Below are 22,381 nucleotides of genomic sequence, written 5' to 3' on the forward strand. Positions count from 1 at the left end.
GATTAGTTTTGATTTTTGGTTAATAGTAGTGTTCGTGATAAGGTTTAACATTCTTTAGATATTCACATTCAGATTGGCTTGCTTTGTGGAGTGTCAGAGATTGTCTCAATGGAAAACTTTTTTCTGTCAGTGTTGTTCAAGCTATAGATCATTGTATCAATTTATTTCCTTGTTTTTTTTTTTTTTAATCAGTGAAAATATCTTTGGATTGATAACCTATTGAAATATTAAAATTACTTCAGCCTGTTCCACATTTGTTACTGTGTTGTTGATGTATAACAATGTGTCATTACACAGTTGTACCTAAAGTAATTACAATGTTATTACTCTGACTTAAGGTAAATAAGGCACATGTTGTCTGATATCTCTCTGCAGTGATTACCAACCACTTGCCTCAATTCCATTTGTGACACCAGGACACAAACTATTGCCATGTCTGTAAAAGGAAAGCATTCTCAATTGTGCTGGGGTTTTTTTCCCTCCTTTGGTTGTCCACAAGAGAATATCCATTAAGTCCAGGGGTCTGCTTTGACCTGTTTACCATTGTGGTAGCGTTTGAAATGCCACATCTGCAGATTCCTCTGGATCAGGTGGGTATCAGCAGCTTTTCCTGGTAAAATGTCACATGAGATTACTTTGCCTCTGAAGTCAGGTGTTGGCAGAAAAAGAGAAGGGGGGGAAAAAAATCGGGACACATCAAACATTTTTGTAAACATCAAGCGGTATGTAGTATATGACAAATTTGCCGTGACAGGGCTGGTTTACAGCAAATGGATGTCTTTTAAGTGTGTATAATTGCAGATTTAGCTGTGGCAAAAATAGAAGTGCTTTCATATTGTTACTGTAGTTGCTGGTAATTTACTGCATGTGTTAGGAGAGTGACACTGTTTCTGATGTCAAATGAAGACGACGGCTGGGAATAGAACAAAGAATTCAAAGAATATTCCGGTCCTGCAGCTGAGCTATGGTGGGAAATTTAGTGTCTTAGAGTTAAAAGCAACCGCAAATCCCTGTTCTGGGGGGGAGATAATGTGTAAATATTTATCTAATAGCTTCATAACCGGCGGGGGTCAAAGGACGGAGAGAGGGGATTATAAATTGCACGGAGATGTGCAATGTTTGCTGTTCTCCTCTTCCTACTTTAAAAACTAAGTGACTTTGTGTTTATATAGTTCTGTACAAGTGAAGGTTTCTGCATATCTGCAGCATGCATAACGCCAGTGACGGAGGTGTTGTTACTGATATTTCAAGTGTAAAAGCGGCGCTCTGAAACGCCTTATTAGTTGGTCGAGGTACCGAGGGTTCTGCGCTTTCCTCAAGGCGTCGGCCATCTTGTTCCGCAGCCTGTTCCGCGTTGTCGGAGGCTGCCGGGGCAGCAGGCCTCGGCCGCAGCCGAGCTCCCGGTTTCTTTGGGGTCTGTCATGCGCGCAGATGCCGCATTGAGCGATGGCGGGGACGGCTGATGCGCTGATTCGCGGGTATGGCTGACAGTGCTGCTGCAGTCATTTGTCAGTCCAGCAGGAAATATTCATGACGGTGCCACTGGAAGTGACAGGGGTAACACAGGTAATTGATGTCTTTGGTGTTTGCCTTTAAGTCATCCCCAGTGTCTGAGACAGGCGCCTATCTTTGACTGAAGTTTCAGCTCTTTGCTGGTGTTTTATTCCACAGGTAAGCAGATCTGCTTTGTGAAGCTTATTGACATGCAGCCTGCAACCAGCTGGCTCTTTTATTGTGCTCTGTGACAAATCCCGCTGCCTCAAATTAGCTAATGATTGATTGATAGATGACCTGCATAAATGTACCGACCGCACAAGCCCAATTCCACATTTGTTACCCAGCTGCTGCTCTGTAACAATGCGTTTTTACACAGTCATTCATAAAGTGGTTACAACATTGTTCCACTGCAATAGGATCGCTGACAAAAGAGTGGGTTTTACTGGTTGTATGGTGGCTCTCTCAGGTTCTCAAGGTTGGTGACAGCTTTTCATGTGAAAGTTTAATTTGATGTAAGTGTATGAATTCACACCCAAGTGTTGAACTGCTCTGGAGTGTGCTAAAGGACGAGATGACGCTTGTCCTGTGGGTATTTCATCTGTCTGTCTGTCTCTCCATCAGAGGGATGCAGTAATCTGGTTATACTATTAGAAGGGGATTGAGGGCCTGCAATGTTGGGTCAAGATTAAATTATTGCTTTAAGCTAGCCATCATTTGAAAATGCCAGACAGCACCTTGGCCAGTTTTAGTGGTTGAGTGTTTTAGAGGAACCGAAAAGAAGTCTTTTTTAAGGCAGGTTGTCAAATTTGTTGGATTTGATACTACCCAATTCTGCTTGGTTTTGGCAGGTTTCATGTGCTCTCTGAAGCCCTGCTGTCTTAGCTCTGAGAGCTGTTTGGTGGTTGTTTGCAGTCAGTGCCTATGAATGCATGGCAGGTGAATGACAATGATTTGGAAGCGGTTGTTTTTGTTTTTGAATTTAGCCTTTTTTTATCATGACTTCAGCTGAACGGCACACTGGTAATTTAGTTAATTACTGTAGGTCTGTTTATGTACATTGTTTTGAAAGAGGCTGGACGGGTTTTATTGGATGAGTGCAGAAGAAGCCCTCAGCTTGTTGTTAACATGCGGTAGCTGTTTGTCATCTCGCCTCAAAGTTAAGATCATGCTGGATAACAACATTAATGGCATACATCTGAAACTTAACCGCCTTCCACAAAGCCACGGCAGACAGCTAATTACAGCTGTCACCCCGGCTCTGTCTGTGTCGTACTGCCCCTCGTGGGCACGTCTCTGCCTTTCATTCAACACAGAACGTCTGCGGGGAGCTCTCCGAGAAAAAATTCTGATTTCCTTTTTTCTTCCCCTGGATTAATCTCATTTGGCTGAAGCCTCCATTGGAACATTATAAGACTTTGGTGGAGAGAACATTGGGCGCGAGGGAGCAAAAGAGGGATAATATACCGGACGAAGCGGAGTGAAGCCACGGCGGACCCCTTTTTTATTGCTTATGTATTTTATGGGGGTCCCCTATGCTCTGGGGTCAGACTCCCCTTAGTCTGTCATGCCTCCGACACGCAGTAACCCAGATCTGCGGCAGTGAGTTTGGAGGTTTCTGTTAAATTTCTCTCTTAGATAGCTCTCCATACCTGTGACAAAGCAGCCATTGAGAGTCCCATTGAGAATGTCTGGTAATTCTATGACTGTTTTCATTATGTTGTAATTATTTGGCAGGCTCACTTATGTAGAGCAACAAGGCCAATATGGCGAGATAAAAGAGTGGAGCAAGAAAGACAATTGTGCATAGTAGTTATTCTTAAAACCAAAATACATCATGCTAAAGTTAATGTTGCCTAGCATGTCTTGACAAGCAAGGTTACCTTAAATTGGATTGTAGTTTTTGCCAGCAATTCTCATAGTGAGTAACAACAATGTGGAAGGCTTGTCTATGGAGTGATCAGAATATGTACAGTAATAATAATTATTGCCGCCATCATCATCATCCATCATCATCATCATCATCATCATCATCATCATCCTCATCTGTCCTTTCATAGGTGGATAGAGTTGTTAGGCACCCTGAAGATAGCAAGTGGTGTGTAATATTTTTTCGGTGTGTTTGATGTGATTTATCAGCCGTAACAGTTATTGAGTGTGAGTTTTAAAAAAAATAAGAAGAAGAAAAAAAAAAATGCACATTGAACGTGCTTGCTGTTATTTGCCTGACTGTTGTGAACTGAGCATCATCCTGTTAATTACACCCCAACAGTGAAGGACTCTGCATGTGACCTGGCAAAAGATTGCGTAAGGAGCCGGAATGGAATGAATCTGTCTTCGTTGCATAAACAGCCCCCCCCCCCCCTTTAGGTGATGGTGTTTAGTAGCGCGGGACAGAGCGTGAAGCACATTGTGTGAGTTAGCACAGTGTAGACAGGCAGAAGTCTCATTTTATCTGAAAGGCCTGCTTCTGCACCTTGGGTGGGACACTGGAGTTTAACGGTTTTCATGTAAACTAATTTCCCATGTTGGAGAATAATAGGTTAATCCGTCTTGTTGGAGGGCGTCTGTGGAGTGGCTAATACGTACAGGAGCTCTCTGGGTAGTTGGCTCGACGCAGCAGGAATGAGTAATCTTTGCCAGCCAATAACATTTCTTAATTTACTGTACATTCTTTGGGAAACATTTAACGAGGTGATTAAAGTTAATATAACAGCTGTCCCTTGGTGCATGGGAGGCATATTGCCTTTGCTAGTCCCAAATTGCATTAATCTTACAGGCTTCTCAAATATGGAAGGAACTCTCTCACCGGCAAAGGCCAATGTCACCTATTCTATTGGGTAATTGCAGAATGTCACAAGTAAATACCAACTGGCCTACTATATACTCTGCTGTACAAACGTGTGTGTGTGTGTATATACTAACAATAGATTTTTAGTCTGTCAAAAGGGAAGGGTTTAAATTATTCCTGGATAAAAATAGTATCATAAGGGATAATCAACACTGCTTTCGCTGAGGGAGATCATGCTCAACAAATCTCCTGCACTTCGAGTGGCTCATTATCAAACTGAAATCAGTAGGAACTAATGGAGTTATGTCAAAGTGGATTAAAATTTGACTTCAGCGTAGAATACAAAGAGTGATGATAAGAGGGATTTAGTCTGGGCAAGGAGTTTTGAGAAGTGGAGTCCCCCTGGGATCTGTGTCGAGACCTCTACTTTTTTCCAATTACACAAATGACCTTGATGAGGACATCAGGAGTAAAATGATTACATTTGCTGATGACACTGAATTGGAATGAAACAAATTGATTTACAAGTACATAAGTAATAGATTCAATAGATAATATTAAGATATAAATACGATCTAGAATTGGGCAGCTGCCTGGCAAATAAAATTTGACATCTCCAAAAGTATAATGTAATTGTAATGTATAGGAGTATGTATTCATGCTGCACAATACATTTGTTAGACTACATTTAGAGTCCTATGTCCATTTCCAGACACTGTAAGGTGGACATAGAAGCTCTTGGAAAAAGTGCAAAAACAGGCAACAAGACTGCTTCCAGGTAACAAACTTAAAGGTTATTAAGACATCCTCAGAACCTTTAAACTCTTCATTATCAGCAGCATTAGACTTTTGACTGTGGTGTTTGAGGTTATGACGTTTAAATGGATAACTAAAGTGGGCTACATAAGCTGTCGATGAGTTCTTTCAGCAGAATAAGAGGACAAGGCGAAAATTCCTTCAGGATAATTTTCACTGGTACTGTACATTTTCTCACTCAGTTGTAAAAGCATGGAAAAAAAAAGCAAAGACCCTCAGAGCATTCAAGACCAGATAAGTGATTTAAGTGATAAGCCTTGTTGGGCCCATATTTGTCATTCTTATAATTTTCTCAGTTTCTTATGTTCGTATATATTAACTATGAATGGGTGAATGTACATGTATAACTGTGTTTTCTTTAAATGGCATCTAATCATCCAAAAATAATCGCACACGCACGCACACACGCACATGCACTCACACGCACTCACACACACACACAAACACGCACACGCATGCAAATACACTCACATGCACCCACACACACACACACGCACACACACGCGTGCTCATATTTGTTAGTTTCAGTAAATTAAGTCTGACTTTTTCACTCCGGGGCTGTACTACAGGATGAATTGTTGCTGCTGCAGAGCTGGGGCTGTTGCTGAAAGGACTCAAAAGCTGACAATTACTGTGGAGGCTGGGTTCCAAAGGGAGGGCCGTCTTATTTGCGTGTGAATGAAGAGCTTTAGAGCTAGTGCTGGTCTCAGCACTGCGTCGAGTCTGAGGGCTTCTCTGGGAGGATGAGGTTGCGGAGGTGAGAGTCTATCTCTCTCCCTCGGGGGGTGGGGGGTCCGCTTCAATGGGGACTCACTTTCTCATGCGGCTTGAAGTGTTAATCAAGGACCGGTTACGCTTCCAATTTAAAAATGCAAATTTTGCATTTTGCACAAAATGTTGATTTTTGAAAACGTGAAGCCGTTAGGCCTTCAAGTCTTATTTTTCCACGTTATTTTGCAAAGCAAACCAATGCCTGATTTCAGCAGTTTTCAGATGCTTTTATTAACAACATTTACTGTATACCAGCAATGAGTTCCCCTATGATAGGGATAAAAGTCTTTGTACTGCTACACATTTTGACCAGTGTAACTGCTAAAAATGTTTATACGTACTCCTGATTTCTTTTTCCCCATTGCTTTGTAACAGGAGGATATGAACTTAAATGAAGACAAGAAAGCCCCTTTAAGGGAGAAGGAGCTCACCATGAAGAAAGAGATGGTCATTCAGTACATCATCACAGCCTCTAAAACAGTAAGTGGAGTTTTCCGATGTTTTCACCTGTCCGTATCGCCCTTCTCCACTTCTTTCTCCTGCGTTGGACATGGTTCCCAGCACCATTACGCAGTCAATTCCTCACAGGAGACAACGGGTTAAAAGCAAGTCTGGCATTTTTGGAGGTGTGTCTGCGGGCGAAAGCATCGCTCCGGGGCACAGAAATGACTGTGCCGTGCTGGGTCCGTGCGTAATGTGACTTTTCTGAGGACGGTGTTTACCTGTAATGACCGCTCATCTGTAAAATCACAGGTGTTTTGTCTCTGCCTTAGAGAAAATTGGGGTGCACGGAGGCTCCAAAAAGAGCTGGAAGCGTTAGGAGGCCAGGAGGAGTGCTGGAGCTCTGACAGCTTCCTGCCAAAGTGCCACGGGCCAGTTCTGCATGGTCTTCCTCTGCCTTTTCTTTGCATTACAGTTTGACATTGAAAGTTGGTTATCCTTCTGGGCCTCCACATCATGTTTCTTCTGTACGGTCAAGACATGTAGCCAGATATATATACAGTGTTTTTACATGGCTAAATATTACAGTTTCTGTGAACCTCATTAAGTAGTGTTCGTAGGGATAAAAATAAAAGATAAAAAAAACTCAATTCATACCCGACATATATTTTATTCTGGGGTACAGTGGGGTACAGTGAACCTGTCTGGTTCTGGCTCTACAGTCGAAAAGGGGGACAGTGAACCAGGCTGGTTCCAGCTCTTCAGTGGGGAAAAAATGCAGGTCAGTGGCTGTTGTGAGGAGAAGTAGGTTAACTTAATATCTTAAAATAGTAATATTTAACTTAAAATAGTAATATCCAAAAGCAAGTCATGCCCTTAGACATAAAATGTAAAAAGCCATTTTTGTTAAAAGCAGCTGGTTGTAACAGTTTAGAAGGGCCATGTTTCTTTCTTTTGTTTGTCTGTTGATTGTAATATGAAGGTCATTTCACTGTAAGTAATTTAATGAATGCTTTCTTATTCTTGTCTGCTATGGAGACAGAATATCCATTTCTGGCATTTTTCGTGCATTGAACATATTTGTTGAACTATCTTACTAGTTTGGTTACAAAGGGAATAATTTCTTGTTCCCATGGAGTTACAGCGGCAAAAAAAATTAATAAGGAACTGTGAATCTTTAATGTTGTCAGACCTGAATATTAAATATCTCTTATTTCCACTTTACAGCATGGAAATGTTGTGTGGAGCCATAAAATCCACATTTGAGACTTGGAAAGGTGCATCAAAAACACATTTTCAACTCAAATTAATTCTGGAATCTAATCCTCTTTTTGGCTGGCCCCACTTTCAGTCTGCCTTGAAAATCTATTGAAAATCACAAGCAAATGGGAGTGTTTTAATTATAGTGCAGTTTGCACTCATCTTTTGGGAATTTAATTATTTTTGAGTGCTGTGAGATTGGATGATTCCGTTTTCTCCCAAGCAGAGGAAGCGCGCGATGCACGCGTTTCTCCAGATCGCCTGCCCTTGTCTTTTACCTTCTGCAGCTCAAAAGAAGTAAAATGAACTTTTAACTCCTTTTTGAAAGTGCGGATTTTCACCTTGAAAGTTTTTGATGCGGAGATCAATGACGAAGGAAACAACTGAATCTCAATAACCAGTGTCACAGCAGCAGTTGCCCGGCTTCAAAAAAAAAAATAAATAAAGGAAAAAAATGGGACATGTATACAATACTTCGATTTCAATTACCCTCGGGGGACATAAATGTCTCAAATCTATGGAGGTGTATTAAAAAACAAAAACACAAACAGCCCCGAAATAAGTAAAGGCCGGGACTTTTCATTAGGTGTGGTATTTAATATTTATTGGAAACGTCTTAAAATGTGATCCCTCAACTGTGATAAACTGCACCATGATCAATAAATATACCACAGTATTTTTGTAATACAGCTATAGGATATGTAACTCCCCCAAGAAGCCTCAGTACACAATGTAAATGTAATATCAGAAGATGTCTCTCATGGCCGTTCCTGCCAATGGCAGAGTGGAGAGGAGGTGGCCTATCAGAGAGGGATGGGGAGGGGTAGCGTCTTGCCTGTCCCCATCGCAGCCTGCCAGTCATGTATGTCCAACTCAGTCGGAGTGGGGGGGGGAGGGGGGGGGGGGAAGACATTTTCCCCTCCTGTTATTTCTGATAGTGTTCCGAGCTCCTGTGTGACAGCTACATAAAAGGCAGGTGTGTCTCTCCCTGCCAGTTTGACCCACAGCTGTCCCGCAGCTGACTTTGATTTATTGAATCTGCTATCTTACCTGTTCAGAGCTACAGTCCTGAAGTTTTCCCCAGAAGTCCTGCTCACACTTGAGCAAGAACAAACCCATTTTGTTTCCCCTTTTGTCTGATCAGTGGTTCATTTTTTTCGACCCTTGTGCCTACAGCTGACATGAAACCGACAGATCAAAAACAAAAAAGTCAGTGGTAACAAAAAGTAGGCGCCCCTGACAAAATATAACAAAATGAACTTGTTTCTAGGTGAGAAAAGGAAGCTTGTGTACAGAGACAGTCTGAAGAATGTGATTTGGCGTATGTAGTAGCTGATCAGTGTCTATTAATTCACCGTGATAGAGGCCAATTGAGCTGATCCATGAGATCATTGTGAAAGATGGGTTGAGTTGGTCAGTGAGTGCGGTGGGATTGTCTGTGATGTTAGTTTATCAGTCAGGTTCTTTAAATAAAAAAAAAAAAAAGAAAACTCCCCTAATGTGATGATGGACGTTGTTCCTGACACAGGGATGCTAAAGTCAATCTCTATGGAAACACAGCGGCTGACTTGAGCTCGGGAAAAAAAGAAACCCCTTGAAAGTACACCTAATGGGCTTGTTTCTCTTGACTGGATGTTTGATGGAGTCATGACACCCTGGAACATGCTGTTCAGGTGCGGCGCGGTGTGGAGCGGGTGCTCTGTTGCTGGGCCCTGCTCTGTTTTATCAGCCTCCAGCCCCCCCCGCTTTACTGGCTGGAGCTGTGCTTCCTGCAGGCTGTAACTCCGCGCTGTGGCAGTACATTTCGAGACTGCGCGGAGAGGCCAAATAGTCTCCATAAAGCATTGAAATAGCTTTGACTTTCCGGGGGGGAGGGAAAAAAAAAAGCACAGCAGCAGTCTTGGCTGTTTGAAAATGATTTCGTTCCTGGGGGATGCAGGCTCAAACGCGATGCAAAGGTCAGAATAAGATAGATTAAGCTGCCTTATTGCCGCGCTGTAATCTGTCCTCCATCGTCGGGTCTGAAGCCGGGTGCTTTCAGGCCAGACTTTGAGAGAGGTTTGGCTGTTCCTGTGCCACACCCTTAGCCACCCCACTGGCGTTCAGCATGTAATGTGACTGTTACTAACAAATCCTGGATTTAAGGTTCAGTTACAAGCGTATTCATTTTATTTTGGTTCCGCTACCTGTTATTTTGGTCTGGATTGGAAGGGGTTTGCAAGTAAGTCTAACATGGTAGGCTAACTTGAAAACTGCTTGAATTTTGAAAAAGTGCTGATCAGTGGTCTCTCCTTTTAAATGGTTAAACATTTTCCACAAAAAAAAAATGTGGGATATTTTATTACTTCAGGTGCACAGCTAAATACTTGTACTTAAGTGTTGAGATTCACACAACACGCAAAGCTTCAAATCTGCGCTGTGCCTAAACCATTGAAATTTGTCATAAGATGAAATTCAAAGAGTATTTAAGCAAGGTGTATACATATATGTATATATACACTAAGACAGAATGTACATTACATTACATTTAGGTCATTTGGCTTTTATCCAAAACGACTTACAAGTGAGTTCAGAGAGAACGAGGACAGACATTATATTACTTTAGATTACTGGCATTTAGCAGATGATCTTATCCAGGGCAGCTGACATCAAATACAGGTTTTTTTTAAGAATCCAGTAGGGCTGCCAGTTAATTAAAAATGTGGATGATATATTTTCTTCTTAGTTGCTAAATTAACCTGTAAATTAATTGGATCATATTAGTATACTACTTGTATATACTGATATGCTACTTGTTAGGAGATAATGAAAGATGATTCCCCTTTTTACAATATTTGGTCATTGTTTGCTGCTGCAGCTACAAGCTAGTTTCAACATCAATTTCAGCTTCAATCAATTTCAATTTCAAAGTCACTCATTTGTCAATATTGAAAATGTTATTAGTCGAAATGCTTACATTTTGCTTTCTGACATTTCCTGTTCAGTTTCACTGTTTACACTGTTCCTTGAATGGTAGCTACTAGCTAGTTAATTTTATTAATTTGCAAAACACAGAACCAAACAATCAACCCTGGCCCAGTCTTATCAATTCCTACAGTACAGAAGGGTCCAAAAGACACAGGTTATTGTTTGGCTGTAGTGGCTTGCTAGCTATTGTTGTAAGTCTAATTCTGCATGTTTTTCAAAATATCACCTGGCCGCCTCGAAGCACACTGTGGAGAGTTCAGATCTCAATCAGACCTCGTATCGGACTCCCACCGGGTCAATTAATCTATGACTCGCACATCTCCTCAGGTACCCTCATCATTACATTATTGAACATTGGTTAAACATGATGTTTATATGTAGAATAAATGAATTTATTTAAAGGTTATGCGTGTACAGAAAAAATTCAAAAACGTTGTGGAATGAGAAGCTTTGTTTCCAAATGGGTATGACGCTAGGAGAAACTTAAAGCTGGAAAATAGTAGCTGTTGTGAACGTTGACTCATCGTCTTTTTTAAAGAGCTCATTCAGATCCAGAATGAGCTCTTTAAACATTTACCCCGCAGGGAAACATTTGTAAACTTTCCTTGAGTGATTTTGTAAGAGGTATTTATTTGTATGTATTTTTATGTAAAAATAAGACTCAGCATTTAATGTAGCAGTGAGCTCCGTGATGTTAGAAAGGTCACGGTTGGGATGTTAGTCACGTGATGTTTACAGCTGTATAGGCCCTAAGGCACTGAGGTGGAGGGGGGACAAAGTGGCGCAACTTTTAATGAAGACTATAAAAGATGACGAGCCGAACACGAGTTTGACTGAAAGTCTCAAGTTATGTATAAGCTGCGAGTAAACAGGCTGTTTGTGACTGACACTGTAATAAATCATAATCCATACGCTGAATGCCAATGTGGAATTATACAGCACGCATACGCTTAAGTGGCCAGTTTGGTTGGAGCGGTTATGGTTCAACACTCCCGACTCACTTGTGAATTCAAATCCCCGAGAGGAGACCTGCTCCTCTGACCTGGAGCAAAGTATTCCACCTGGACTCGTCCTGTCTAAAACACTGCAAAAAAAAAAAAAACCCGTGAGCAATTTCCATAACCTTTCCCTCACTAAAACCATCATGCAAAATGAATGTCTTGCTTACCGTAAAACAGACAGTGATGTTAATGGCTGCTATAAAACACTACTGTCATATTTGCTAAACTGATTAAGTGAAGGCGGGGGTGAAGAAGGGCTGATCAATAGGGGTTGAATGGAGGACAAATTCCCTTCATTCTTTCTTCATATTATCTTCATGTGTAATTAGTACACTAAACTTATAAGTAAAAGTAGATTAGTTGTGGGTTCAAAAAACCCAAGTGCTGCAAGTCATTGTGGGTAATAGTGTCTGCTAAGCAAATAAAATTACAATAAAGCAGTGGGTTTAAGCAGCTGGATATTTACTGAAGCACTTCAGGTTAAGTGCCTTGCCCAGGGGTATAATGGCAGTGCCCCACCAGGGAGTTAGACCTGCGCTGTTCCAGCTAACGATCCCAGTTCCTCAGCCCCTCTGCTCCGCCACCTGATTGGCAGAGCTGTGGTGTTCCCCTTATGTGCCGGCGCTCGGCGCGAAAGGCAGCGACGATGGCGCTCAGCGTGCCAGCGGGGGCAGCAGCGGGGGCAGCGCGCGGGCGGCGGCGGCGATCTGCGGCCGGGCGTAGCCCGACGGATCCTGCCAAAAGGGGCCTGCCCGGGCCTCCGCTCTCCCGCGAAATCCGGCAAGGTCACGGGGCTGGCGCGCAGGTCGACCGCGTCGGTGCAAAGATGCCTGCGGAGGGCGATGGATGCCTTTGATTTCATTAGACCCGCTGAGAAGAATAAGACCGCTGGCTTCGGATAGACGTGTTCGGGCAGAGCCTGGATGGGGGTGTGCAGTCAGTCCTTCCAGGTCTGCGCTACGGAGCGAGTGCGAGGCGTGGCAGGGCCACTAGATGGCAGTAGTCTCTTCTCAGTGTTCCGAGCGAGAGAAAAAAGGAGTGCGAGAAAGATTTAAGGCTTACGCTCAGCTGGGGGACCTTTTGAAGTGCTGTTCCTCGGATATAAAAGTAAGCGCATATTGGTTCATTGTTTCGCAGATCATTAGTTCCAGGGTCCCCAGATAATGTGCTCTTTGTGACACTGTCGCCGGTAGAGAGGAAACCGTAAGTGACAGAGATCGTCGGAGTCTTGACCCGTCTTGCACAGGTGGTGGTTTCCTTTGATTCATTAATCTTACAGGAAGTCTTTAACGTTCACAGCCTTGCCATCAGGCCAAACCGAGATCTGGAAAGAATAGGAATATTCAAACTTGATGGTGTGTTCTGTACAAATGAGATTAAAAAAAAAAAAAAAAGCCCACCCCATCCAACCCTTTGTCCCTTGGAGCGCAGGTGCTCCTGCTATACCTGCTAGTGTGGATTTTATGCCTTTAAGTGGATTAACATTACCTATGCCTCAATTTTTTGTGCTTTATATTAAGGACTGTAGTCCTTGTGGAAGAAGTTTTCACGCTGGTCAAACATACCTCCCACAGATCACATCTGCAAATTTCCATTTTTGGTTCAAAAGAAAAGGAATTGTACCCTTACCATGGCTTGACACGCTGTGCAGTTACAGAAAGCTGCTTGATGACAGATTTATTGTAGAGAAACTTTTCCCATCTGCATAGGCTGTATGAACCGCCTTATCCCTCTTTAATGTGCTCGGGAAATGGGGAGGATTGGAGCTGGGTGACCGTGGTGGTTGGAAATGTAGTCGGTAACAGGTTTCTCCAGCACCTTGTCACGTTCAGATTACATTTTTAATCTGAGGGCATGGCAGCTCTCGCCCACTTTCTCATCATTGCTGCTGCGATTTGCGCAGATCCGAAGCCTGTAACATCACCAAATTTTGGTGCATTCGGTGTTTAATGGAAAAACTCCAACTGTCATCTTGTGAATGTTTTCAGCAGAAGCCCAATAACCTGATGTATGCAGAACTGAGTGAGAAACACAGGCTACAGGTGCTCGCTTCATACTCCCAGTGAAGTCTGAGAGCTGAACATGTTGTCAGCGGTGTACAAAGACGCATGATTCGGTCGTTTAAAGCTTTGCCTGGACGAGCTTCAGAGGAAATGGGGAATTTAGAGCTGACGGGGCTTTCTAATTTTGGTCATGTTCCCCTTTTTGCATTTTCATTTTAATTTGCTGTTTATCTCAAATGGACAATTTCATGAGACTTGGTCTTTAAACTAAATTAAATTGACAGTGTTAGGCTTTATTAAAACATTAGAAAAATATTCCCGTGTGTACCGCGAGTAGATGTAGAGATTAACTTTGTTATAATTGGAATAGCAGTGTTATGTCTGATAATTACGTATTTTCATCAGGGAGGAAAAAGTGAATGATTAAAAATAGATGCTTTTGTGGTGTTATCTTTCTTTTTTAAATTCCTTTGCCGTTTATTGGACTCCCCTGTGTCAAATTGCCAATTGTCTTCCTGCACCAACATCTGCATTTATACTGGAGCGCTAATGCTAATTGGAATATAGGCGTGTCTACACTGACATCACCTGTGCACCTCATAGGTGCCTGAAGAGACCCAGGGTGTCTGAGAGCAGGGAGGCTGGGAAAGGCTAAGGAAAGGAATGGCTGATGGCAGGGCTGGGCCCGAACCTGGATCACAGGGCTTAGCGTGTGCTTGGAATCATTGCTCTCGCCGGCTGATCCATTCAGGAGCCTGTGGTGTCACCTTTCTTAAGATTTTTTTTAAAGTTGATTAATTCTAGGCTGCATAGGAAATATCTTAAACCTGCACCAGTGCATTTGTATATTGTGTTTATAAAGATCTGTGGCGTTAACGCAGTATCTAAATATAAAGGTTAAGAGAGCAACTTAGTTAAGAACGGTCCTGTACCAACCACTGAAGGTAACTTCCTTTGTAAAATCTCTGGTTCTTTTTTCCAGACAGTCTGCTTGTCTTAATAAGGTCTTAGTTAATTACTGCACATTCTATTTTGAGTCATATCTCATTCTCATATCCAGGATATTGTATCCTGGTGTCATGGAATGAGGCCTTGAGAATGGCACACCCTTTAACATCAACAGGTCGAACTGAAGAAGATACGGACAAAGCTTCATTTGTTGTACATTAGGACTGGAATACGAATTCTCAGAGATCTAGTGAGAGTAGCTTCAGGGCCTGTTGTCCTGTAAATAACTTTCTGAACACACTCAGGAGATTTACATACAAGTGCACTGTCACCGCCCATATGGAATTAAAATTCTGACCAGCAGTGGGTACAGAGGCACACTAGTACAGAGGAAATGGTCAAAGTGCATCACCCGGGCTAAAGTGGTTCATAAATACAGTAATCATACTCAACACTCAATTCCCTTTAACACAATCACACTACATTTCCCCCTTTTCATTAACATCATGCGCAACCTTCAGTTCCCATAACACAATCACACAGCCTTTCCCCCTCCTCATTAAGATCATACTCAGTAGTCACCTCCTTCTCACAGAATCACACTACTTCTCCTTCTTCATTAAGATTGGGCATGAAGTTTCCCCCTTCTTTACAATTATACGACACATTTCCTCCTGTAAAAATCACAGGCTTCATTTTCTCCCCCCCATTGAAGTCATGCACTGCATTTCCCTGTTCAGTAGGAAAACGCGGGGCATTTCTCCCCTCCAATGAAACCCGGGCCTTTTTATTACACGAGAATGAGAGTAAGGCACGCTTCAAGGCTGCTGTTCAGAGGGTAAAGATGTAGAGAGGGTTTTGTCTTGTTAATTTTCTTCTTTTTTTCTCTCCGGAATTTGTTTGATGAAGCCTTCACAGTTATGTAGATTCTTATTGTGATTCTCTCATTGTCCACGAGCAGATACTTGAATAATGAATACTGTGTTTTCCGCTTGTTCAAGAGAGCACTTTTCTCGCTTGGTTAAGGCTTGTGGCGTGTCCATTTCGCCAGCATCGCGCGTTGCTCACACTCGCAGGTCCTCGCTCATCAGAGCTATTCCTGGATGGCCAGTCTCTTCGCGTACCTCCATACATCTCTGCGGCAGATTGTAATGGTAATCCAGAAGTGCAGATTCTCACCTTGAGGCGTTATGGAGTCAGTCATGAGAACAGCATGGCATTAGTAATTCTCTTTGAGTTTTAACCGCCACCATCTGATTTTTTTTTTTGTCATGGCAAACTGCCTGTCTGCTTCTGTTGAGTCGGTGGACCCCACCTCCCCCACAGAGACGGACGGGCTTGAAAGCACAACGTGAGAAAGAGGAGAAGAGGAGGAGTGTGTATTATTCACTTCTTGTATTATTTTGTTTGTTTATATGGGCCCGTTACCAATTAAGTCTGCATGCCGCATAAGCCGGGCGACGGACCACTTGAAGAGGATTATAAGGAGGCTGTATGACGCAGTGCTTCAATGTCATCTCATCCGCGTGTTGCAGCCTTTCAGGATCCTTTTAAGTCGCTTTTCTTTTCTCGTCTTGTTTTTGAAGGCCGAGGTGGAATCTGAAAGGTCGCAGACGCGGCGCTCTCGTCAGCGCTCTGTGTGTACACCGGGCCTGCCACGCACCCGTCCTGTTCCCAGTCGTGCCTCTCACATTGACACGGCTGTCACCGCCTAATTTGGGCTGCTCGCTTGTTTACAAACAGCACTAATTAATGCCTACCCCTAACGACTTCCTAATTAGACAAAGCGTTGGTTTCGTGAAGATTTAGCCTTTTGAGCAGTATATTTTAACCCGTCTGGCAAAACGCCTGGTGCTGGTGTCTTTTTCCCCAGTTGCTTTGTTAATGTTAGGTCCCCTCCCCTCCCCTCCCCTCCCCTCTCCTCCCCTCTCCTCCAGTTCCTGGATTGGTGCTGCCCTGCGGTTGTGTACTGCCACCGGAAGGGTTTTTATTTATTCATTTAGCACTGTGGCCACGTGACCAAGAAGCATATCACTGCTGCTAAATGCGGAAGAATCTTCTCCTTTCTGAGGTTCTGCTGGGGACATTATTCGGTTATCAGCATTTATGGTTCTGATACTGGGGGGCTTTGAATTGTACATGTATGACTTAGAGGTGTTTCAGTAGTTGAGTGTCGAGTTATACTGTTCCAGCTTTTCAGCAAGGCTTGTGCGTGTGTTTGTGTATGCGTGTGCAAGTGGGGGTGCGTGTGTATGTCTGCCTGTGTGTGTCTGTCTGCATATATATGTAACGTTTGTGCACATTTTTGTGTATATGTGTTTTTGTTTTTTTTTTTCTATGTGGTGGTGTATTTGTATGTATGTGTCTGCGTATGCGTGCATTCATATGTGTGTTCGTATGTGTGCACGGGTGTTTTTGTACCCGCACAGCTGTGGTTGAAAGTACCTCGTGTTTTTATCATGTTAAACGAAGTTTACGGTGAGAAGCTCTGGAAAGACACGCTCTTGCTCGCAGCATATTCAGATGGAAGCCAGCCATTTGTTGGCTCTAGCTTCAGGAGTTGTCTGCTCCACCTTTTATTTCATGTCCTCTAGGTTGCTTTAGGGCATCCTTCAATTTATTCTGCAACTCTCTCACAGTCTTTACCATCCATATTTAATTTCGATTTTATCCTGATGGCAGTTTCTACAGGATTAGACATCTGCATTCAGATGTGGCTCTTGCGCAGGTTGCTTATAAGTGTCTGCTGTATACTTTGCCTTATGAAGTATTGTCTGCTCTAAACATTTCCCTTTCTCTGGAAAAAAGGTGGCTCGTTTCATGTCCTGAGTAAACCAGCCGTCTGCAGCTCCGGTCCCTCTTTGTTCAAAGGGGAACAGTTGTCAGGCTTGTAATGGAATATGTCTGTCTAGCTCAGTGGCACAGGTTATGTAAGCCCTTTTCACAACCCCGTCTCAGGAAATACTTGTACATCCGCTTCATATCAAGATTGCGCCTTACGCTTTCCTGTGATTCGCGATAAATTTCCCTTTCCTATTAAAATGCACCGAGGGCAACGCAGGCGTTTGTAAGTCTGCCTTGTCAAGGCTATTTACCTGATCTGTGCTTAGCACGTCCAGCCCAATATGTCCCCTGTGATTCATTTTTAAATATTTTCTTTTTTCCCCCAGAAAAGGGGCTTTTAAGGAAAGGAACTGGTGCTGCAGTTTAGGGATTAAAGAGCCAGACTTGTACCCATCAGTTCACATGTTTGTGTCCCTGCTTTTGCAACCTTAAGCAGGGTCTTAAACCTGAGTTACTTATATTATTATAATTAGCAGTATAATTATTATAATTAGCAGTATTACATATAATTAGTAAATATTGAGCAATATAGACGTTTATTATGTCAGAATGTAAGATACTGTATATGAAGTTAGTTGTATATGTTTTTGTTTTTTTTTTATTTTTGAATTTGGGCAATGTAGTATAATAAGTTAAAATGCTTGAAATCTCCCCAAGAGCTGTTAGAAGCCTGCATGAGTTTGTTTAATTTGTAGGCCCTCATCTTTAATTCATTTTTTGTAATGCAAATCCTTTCTCAACAAATGCATTGTTTAATTGTTGAAGGCCTTATAACAGTGAATCAATTAAACAGCTATTTAATCATAATCTGTTACCTTGAATGAATTAACAAGAAATATTAGCAGAGAAATACATTGCCGCTTTTATCTTTTTGGCAGCATAAACAGACTTCCAGCTAAACATTTTTTACCCGCACAAAAGACTTACAGTAGATAACTGTCAAGAGACGTTAACTCCAAACCAGCAGCCAGCGCAGTCAGCCCTGCTTTAATTGAGTCCGGTTGGAGCTGCAGCATGTGTATGTGACGGGTCAGTCAGGACCAGGACTGGGAAGCACTGATCAGCAGGAAACACTTCATGAATTCCAAAACAGAACCCTATGCGTGTGCGCATCCGGACGCATGTGTGTGTGCGCGCGTGTTTGCGCGTGCATTCTTTTAGGAAAGCAAAAATGCTGTGACTACCGAGAATGCTCTGCTGTGATTTCCAAGATGGCCCGTGTCACAAACGCTCTGATATTTGAGCAGTGCATGCCCTTTCATCCCATCTTAGGCTCTCATCGACGTTCCGCTGTTGCGCTTTTTCTTTGGAGTTTTTCGCTTTTTGTTAACTTTCCAATTATATCATTCTGTATTAAATTTTGACAGAGAGAGCGAGCGAGAGAGTGAGTGAGTGTCACTAAAAGCGATAAACAACCTGTGATTCATTTTTTTCTCCCTCACTTAAATGAGAACATTGCAATTGAAGTAGTCAGATAGCGTGCATGACCTTAAACTTAATTGTCACACAGCCAATAGTGCCATTCTCATTTTCCCCGCGTTGGTTCATTAGAGGGAAGGCTGGGTGGTTTGCAAATCCAAGGGCGATACTACCATTAGGCAGCTGGTGAGTTCATCAGTCAAATTAAAAATGCCATATTTCAGGAAAGAAAAATGAAAATCTATTGTCTAGCCCAAAGGTTATGTAAATAACAACTAGTGTGCTCTCAGCACTGCCTGTAGTTTCCGTAGCACGATTTATTCAACTGCTAATTAGCATATTTTCTCAGATTACAAGCCCATCATCACATGATGTTGTTTGGGGAGGGGGTGGGGGTGGTGTGTGCAGGGGATGCTCAGGTTTATAGCACTTCTGTAGAATCATTTTTTCCATATTTCATACAAGTAGAAATAAAGGCGGAGGGCCCTGTGTGTCACATTGGGCCTGTGCCCAGGTGTGGGGGAGCTTTCCCTGTTGGCCCTGTAAGTCTCCCATACTCTTTCTGTGCAGCCCAGTCCAGTGTTCAGGAAGAGTCAGCCCTGCACGCTGCTAACACATGCTGCATGTGTTTGTGTTTTCCATTGCAATCTGAAACTATAATAATTAAATTGAAAATGTGTCTGCTTTACAGGAGAGAGATGAGGGAGGGGTAAAACTCAAATGTGTCTCTTGTAGAGGCTGCTGGTAGGGGAGGGAGACATACACCAGGGAAGTTGCTGCCAACGCAGTAAAACATTCCCAGTACCAGCTGAACATAAATCCTCAGCTTCGTAAACACAGCTCCATGTAAAACAGGGGGCTACTCACCTACCGCTATTGTTAGCTACGTTTTGTTATCCATAACAACCACCCACCTGAAGAGGTTTGTTCACATGGTTCCAGTCCATTCGAAGTTTTCAATTACGCACTGAAAATTATGTCTCATTAAGGACTATACTGCCGTTCCCTGAATAAATACAGTTTTGTATTGATTACTTGTTATATTTTTATTTGTTTACATTCGTTGTCATCTTATTCAATTAAGGTATAAGCTACATAATGATGGCAATACAGTGAGAGGCTTATTTTGGTAAATATAATCAAATTAGCTAGTGCCCTAAATTAACATTGCCTTTCTGTTTTAGGACCTTAACAAAACCTCATCAAGATACTATCTTCTTGAGCTGAATTGATTTTGTCTTACGTGGAACAGTAAATTGTATAATAAGGGGACCACAGTGCTATGCAGAAAATTATAGGCTGGAAATATATATATTTTACGCTTTTCCTTGCACAGACAAATGGCAGGATAATATTGCATACGTATGATTATATGTAATGACTTTCTTATGGAGCATTTTGAGTCTATTTTCTTTTGCATGTCAAAGTGGCTAAATGTGCTAATCATGAATGAATGAGCAATTTCAGAGCAGCGCTTGCTAATGGCGCATTTGCACATATTGCCAGCTGACAGCGTCACAGGTTGAACAATATTTACCAGACAAATGGAGTTGAAAGAGAAGCCATATGACAGAACAGCCCTGATGTGCTGGACCGGTGCCTGCTGTTGCAGATAACCAGGGACATTCTAATGGCTGCGAGATATCCCTGTCCTCCCCTTTCCAGTCTTAAGCGGCGCAGGCCTCGGCCCAACACGCCTGTGGAACAAGATATAACAACGAGGGTACACGTCAGTATCCAAGACAAGGAGCGTTCCACACGAATAAGTCCCCCTTTTCTTATGGGAGGACGGGTGTTCTCGAGGCGGGGGAATGAATTGGTCTAAAGGCGCGTAGTGTGTTCGGCAGGCGCTGACATAAGGTGAAGGCTCGCAGGAAATCAGGCCCTAACGCGTCCCTCCGGGCCTCCCGGTGCATTTAATGAACAGTGCCTTCTGCCCGTGACCTGTGTGATCAGTTTGCTGGGATGTAGGAACCCATTTGCTTTTTTTTTTTTTTTCTTTTACGTCTGGATGTGCGTAACGGCACCAAAAGATGGAACTTAATCAAATAATGGTGTTGCTCTCAGCGTTTTATCTTCCACTGCCACAAGGGGATCCATGGGAGGATTCTAAGCTTTTTTTTCCCCCTCACCAATTTTAGAGGTTGGGGTTTGTGTGTGTGTGTGTGTGTGTGTGTGTGTGTGTGTGTGTGTGTGAGTGCTCGCGTGTGTGTTTTCGTCCCCTCGAACGAAAATGCCTTTACGTTGTTTAAATAAAACTGTTTATATAATATCTCACTCTGAGGTTCTCCCGGGGGACGTCTCGTGAATTGGTTACACGGAATGCGATCTGTCAAGGGCTCTGTGAGAATTCTTTTGTTAAGAGCGCGGCAACAAATCAAATTTGATTGATTGAATCAGCCAGATGTCGGAGAGCGAGCCGCCAGGCCGGAGCGAGGGGGGGAGGGGGGAGCGGGAGCGGGGGGGGGGGGGGGGGGGGGGGCCCTCTGACAGGAGGCACACTGTGGATGCTTGTGGGTGTCAGAGAGCGCGTCGCCTTGGCGTGACACCCTCTCTGCTCTGTGCGTGTCATTCACAGATCCTCATCTTTCCCCTGCACCTCCTCCCAGGGATCATCAGGAAAGCGCTCGAACCGTCCCACTCCATCCCATCTCCCGCTCACAGCGAGCAAAACGCCACGAAAACCCTCCACAAACGCTGAATTATTAAGAGTGAATTTCAATGGCTGCCTAGGGCTGTTTGTGTCAGGGGCACGCGTGAGGAGTTTCTTTACTGGCTGTGCTGAGTTTATTTACAGCGTACGGCGGAGAACTGAAGTAAACTATTAAGAGGCAACTGTAGTGGTTGTTAAAACTCGCCTGAAAAGCGTCGATCTTTGGCTGCACTGTTTGTGAATATCGTATTTCTTCCTCGTTCTGAAGCGTGTCTGTAAATCCCCCCCTCAAGATGCAAGCCACAAGAGTCTGTGTAATACACTGACTTTCATGTTAACTAGCATTAATAGGTAGGGATGTGTGTGCTAATGAGCACATCCACTTATCAGAGGAACGGTGTCGAACGAAGGCTTCTTTGAATATACATATACAGTATTAGAGAACTCTTTGTGCTTGGATTAGCTTCAGATTTCCCCTGGCTAAAAGCAGGTATTGACGGAAACTTTGGTGTTGCTTGATTGTTTTTTTTTTTTTCTTTTACTTGCAATTATGTAGGTTTTGTTTAGTCCTTCACCTTCTAGAAAAGAGGACGTCATCCCATCTTTGGTGAGATGGGCTTATACGACACCTTTAGCCTCCTCGGATGTAAAGGGATGTGCTGTGTGTTGGAGAACTTCAGTGTCCACTGGCCTTGTCCTGGCTGTGTCCTTCACGGTCATATTCATTCTTGAAGCAGTTCTCAGAATATGCTATATCTTAAAGATTCAATACAGAACAAATGAATTGAGGTGAATTCATACAAATCCCAGTCAGTTTCTTTCTGGAAAAAAAAAAAAAACAGTTGAAACCTAGCTGTGTCTGCCCTTGTGAAACTGTACCGCAGCAGCACTTTGTCTTTCTTTTTTCCAACAGGATGGAAGGGAAACTTTTTTGCAGCTGGCCTGTGTTATTAGACACGGCCAAATCCGCGTC

General features: G+C 43.0%; 1 protein-coding gene across 1 annotated transcript in view; it reads left to right on the forward strand.

Annotated features, from left to right (window-relative positions):
- Nucleotides 1–22,381, forward strand: part of LOC118785859 (protein diaphanous homolog 3-like) — a 287,218-nt gene that overhangs the window by 10,457 nt on the left and 254,380 nt on the right. The window contains exon 4 of the mRNA XM_036540806.1: nt 6,248–6,352. Coding sequence (XP_036396699.1) covers nt 6,248–6,352 — 105 coding nt within the window. The remainder of the gene's footprint in view (nt 1–6,247; nt 6,353–22,381) is intronic.

Source organism: Megalops cyprinoides, chromosome 11 (assembly GCF_013368585.1).
Source record: "Megalops cyprinoides isolate fMegCyp1 chromosome 11, fMegCyp1.pri, whole genome shotgun sequence".
NCBI lineage: Eukaryota > Metazoa > Chordata > Actinopteri > Elopiformes > Megalopidae > Megalops > Megalops cyprinoides.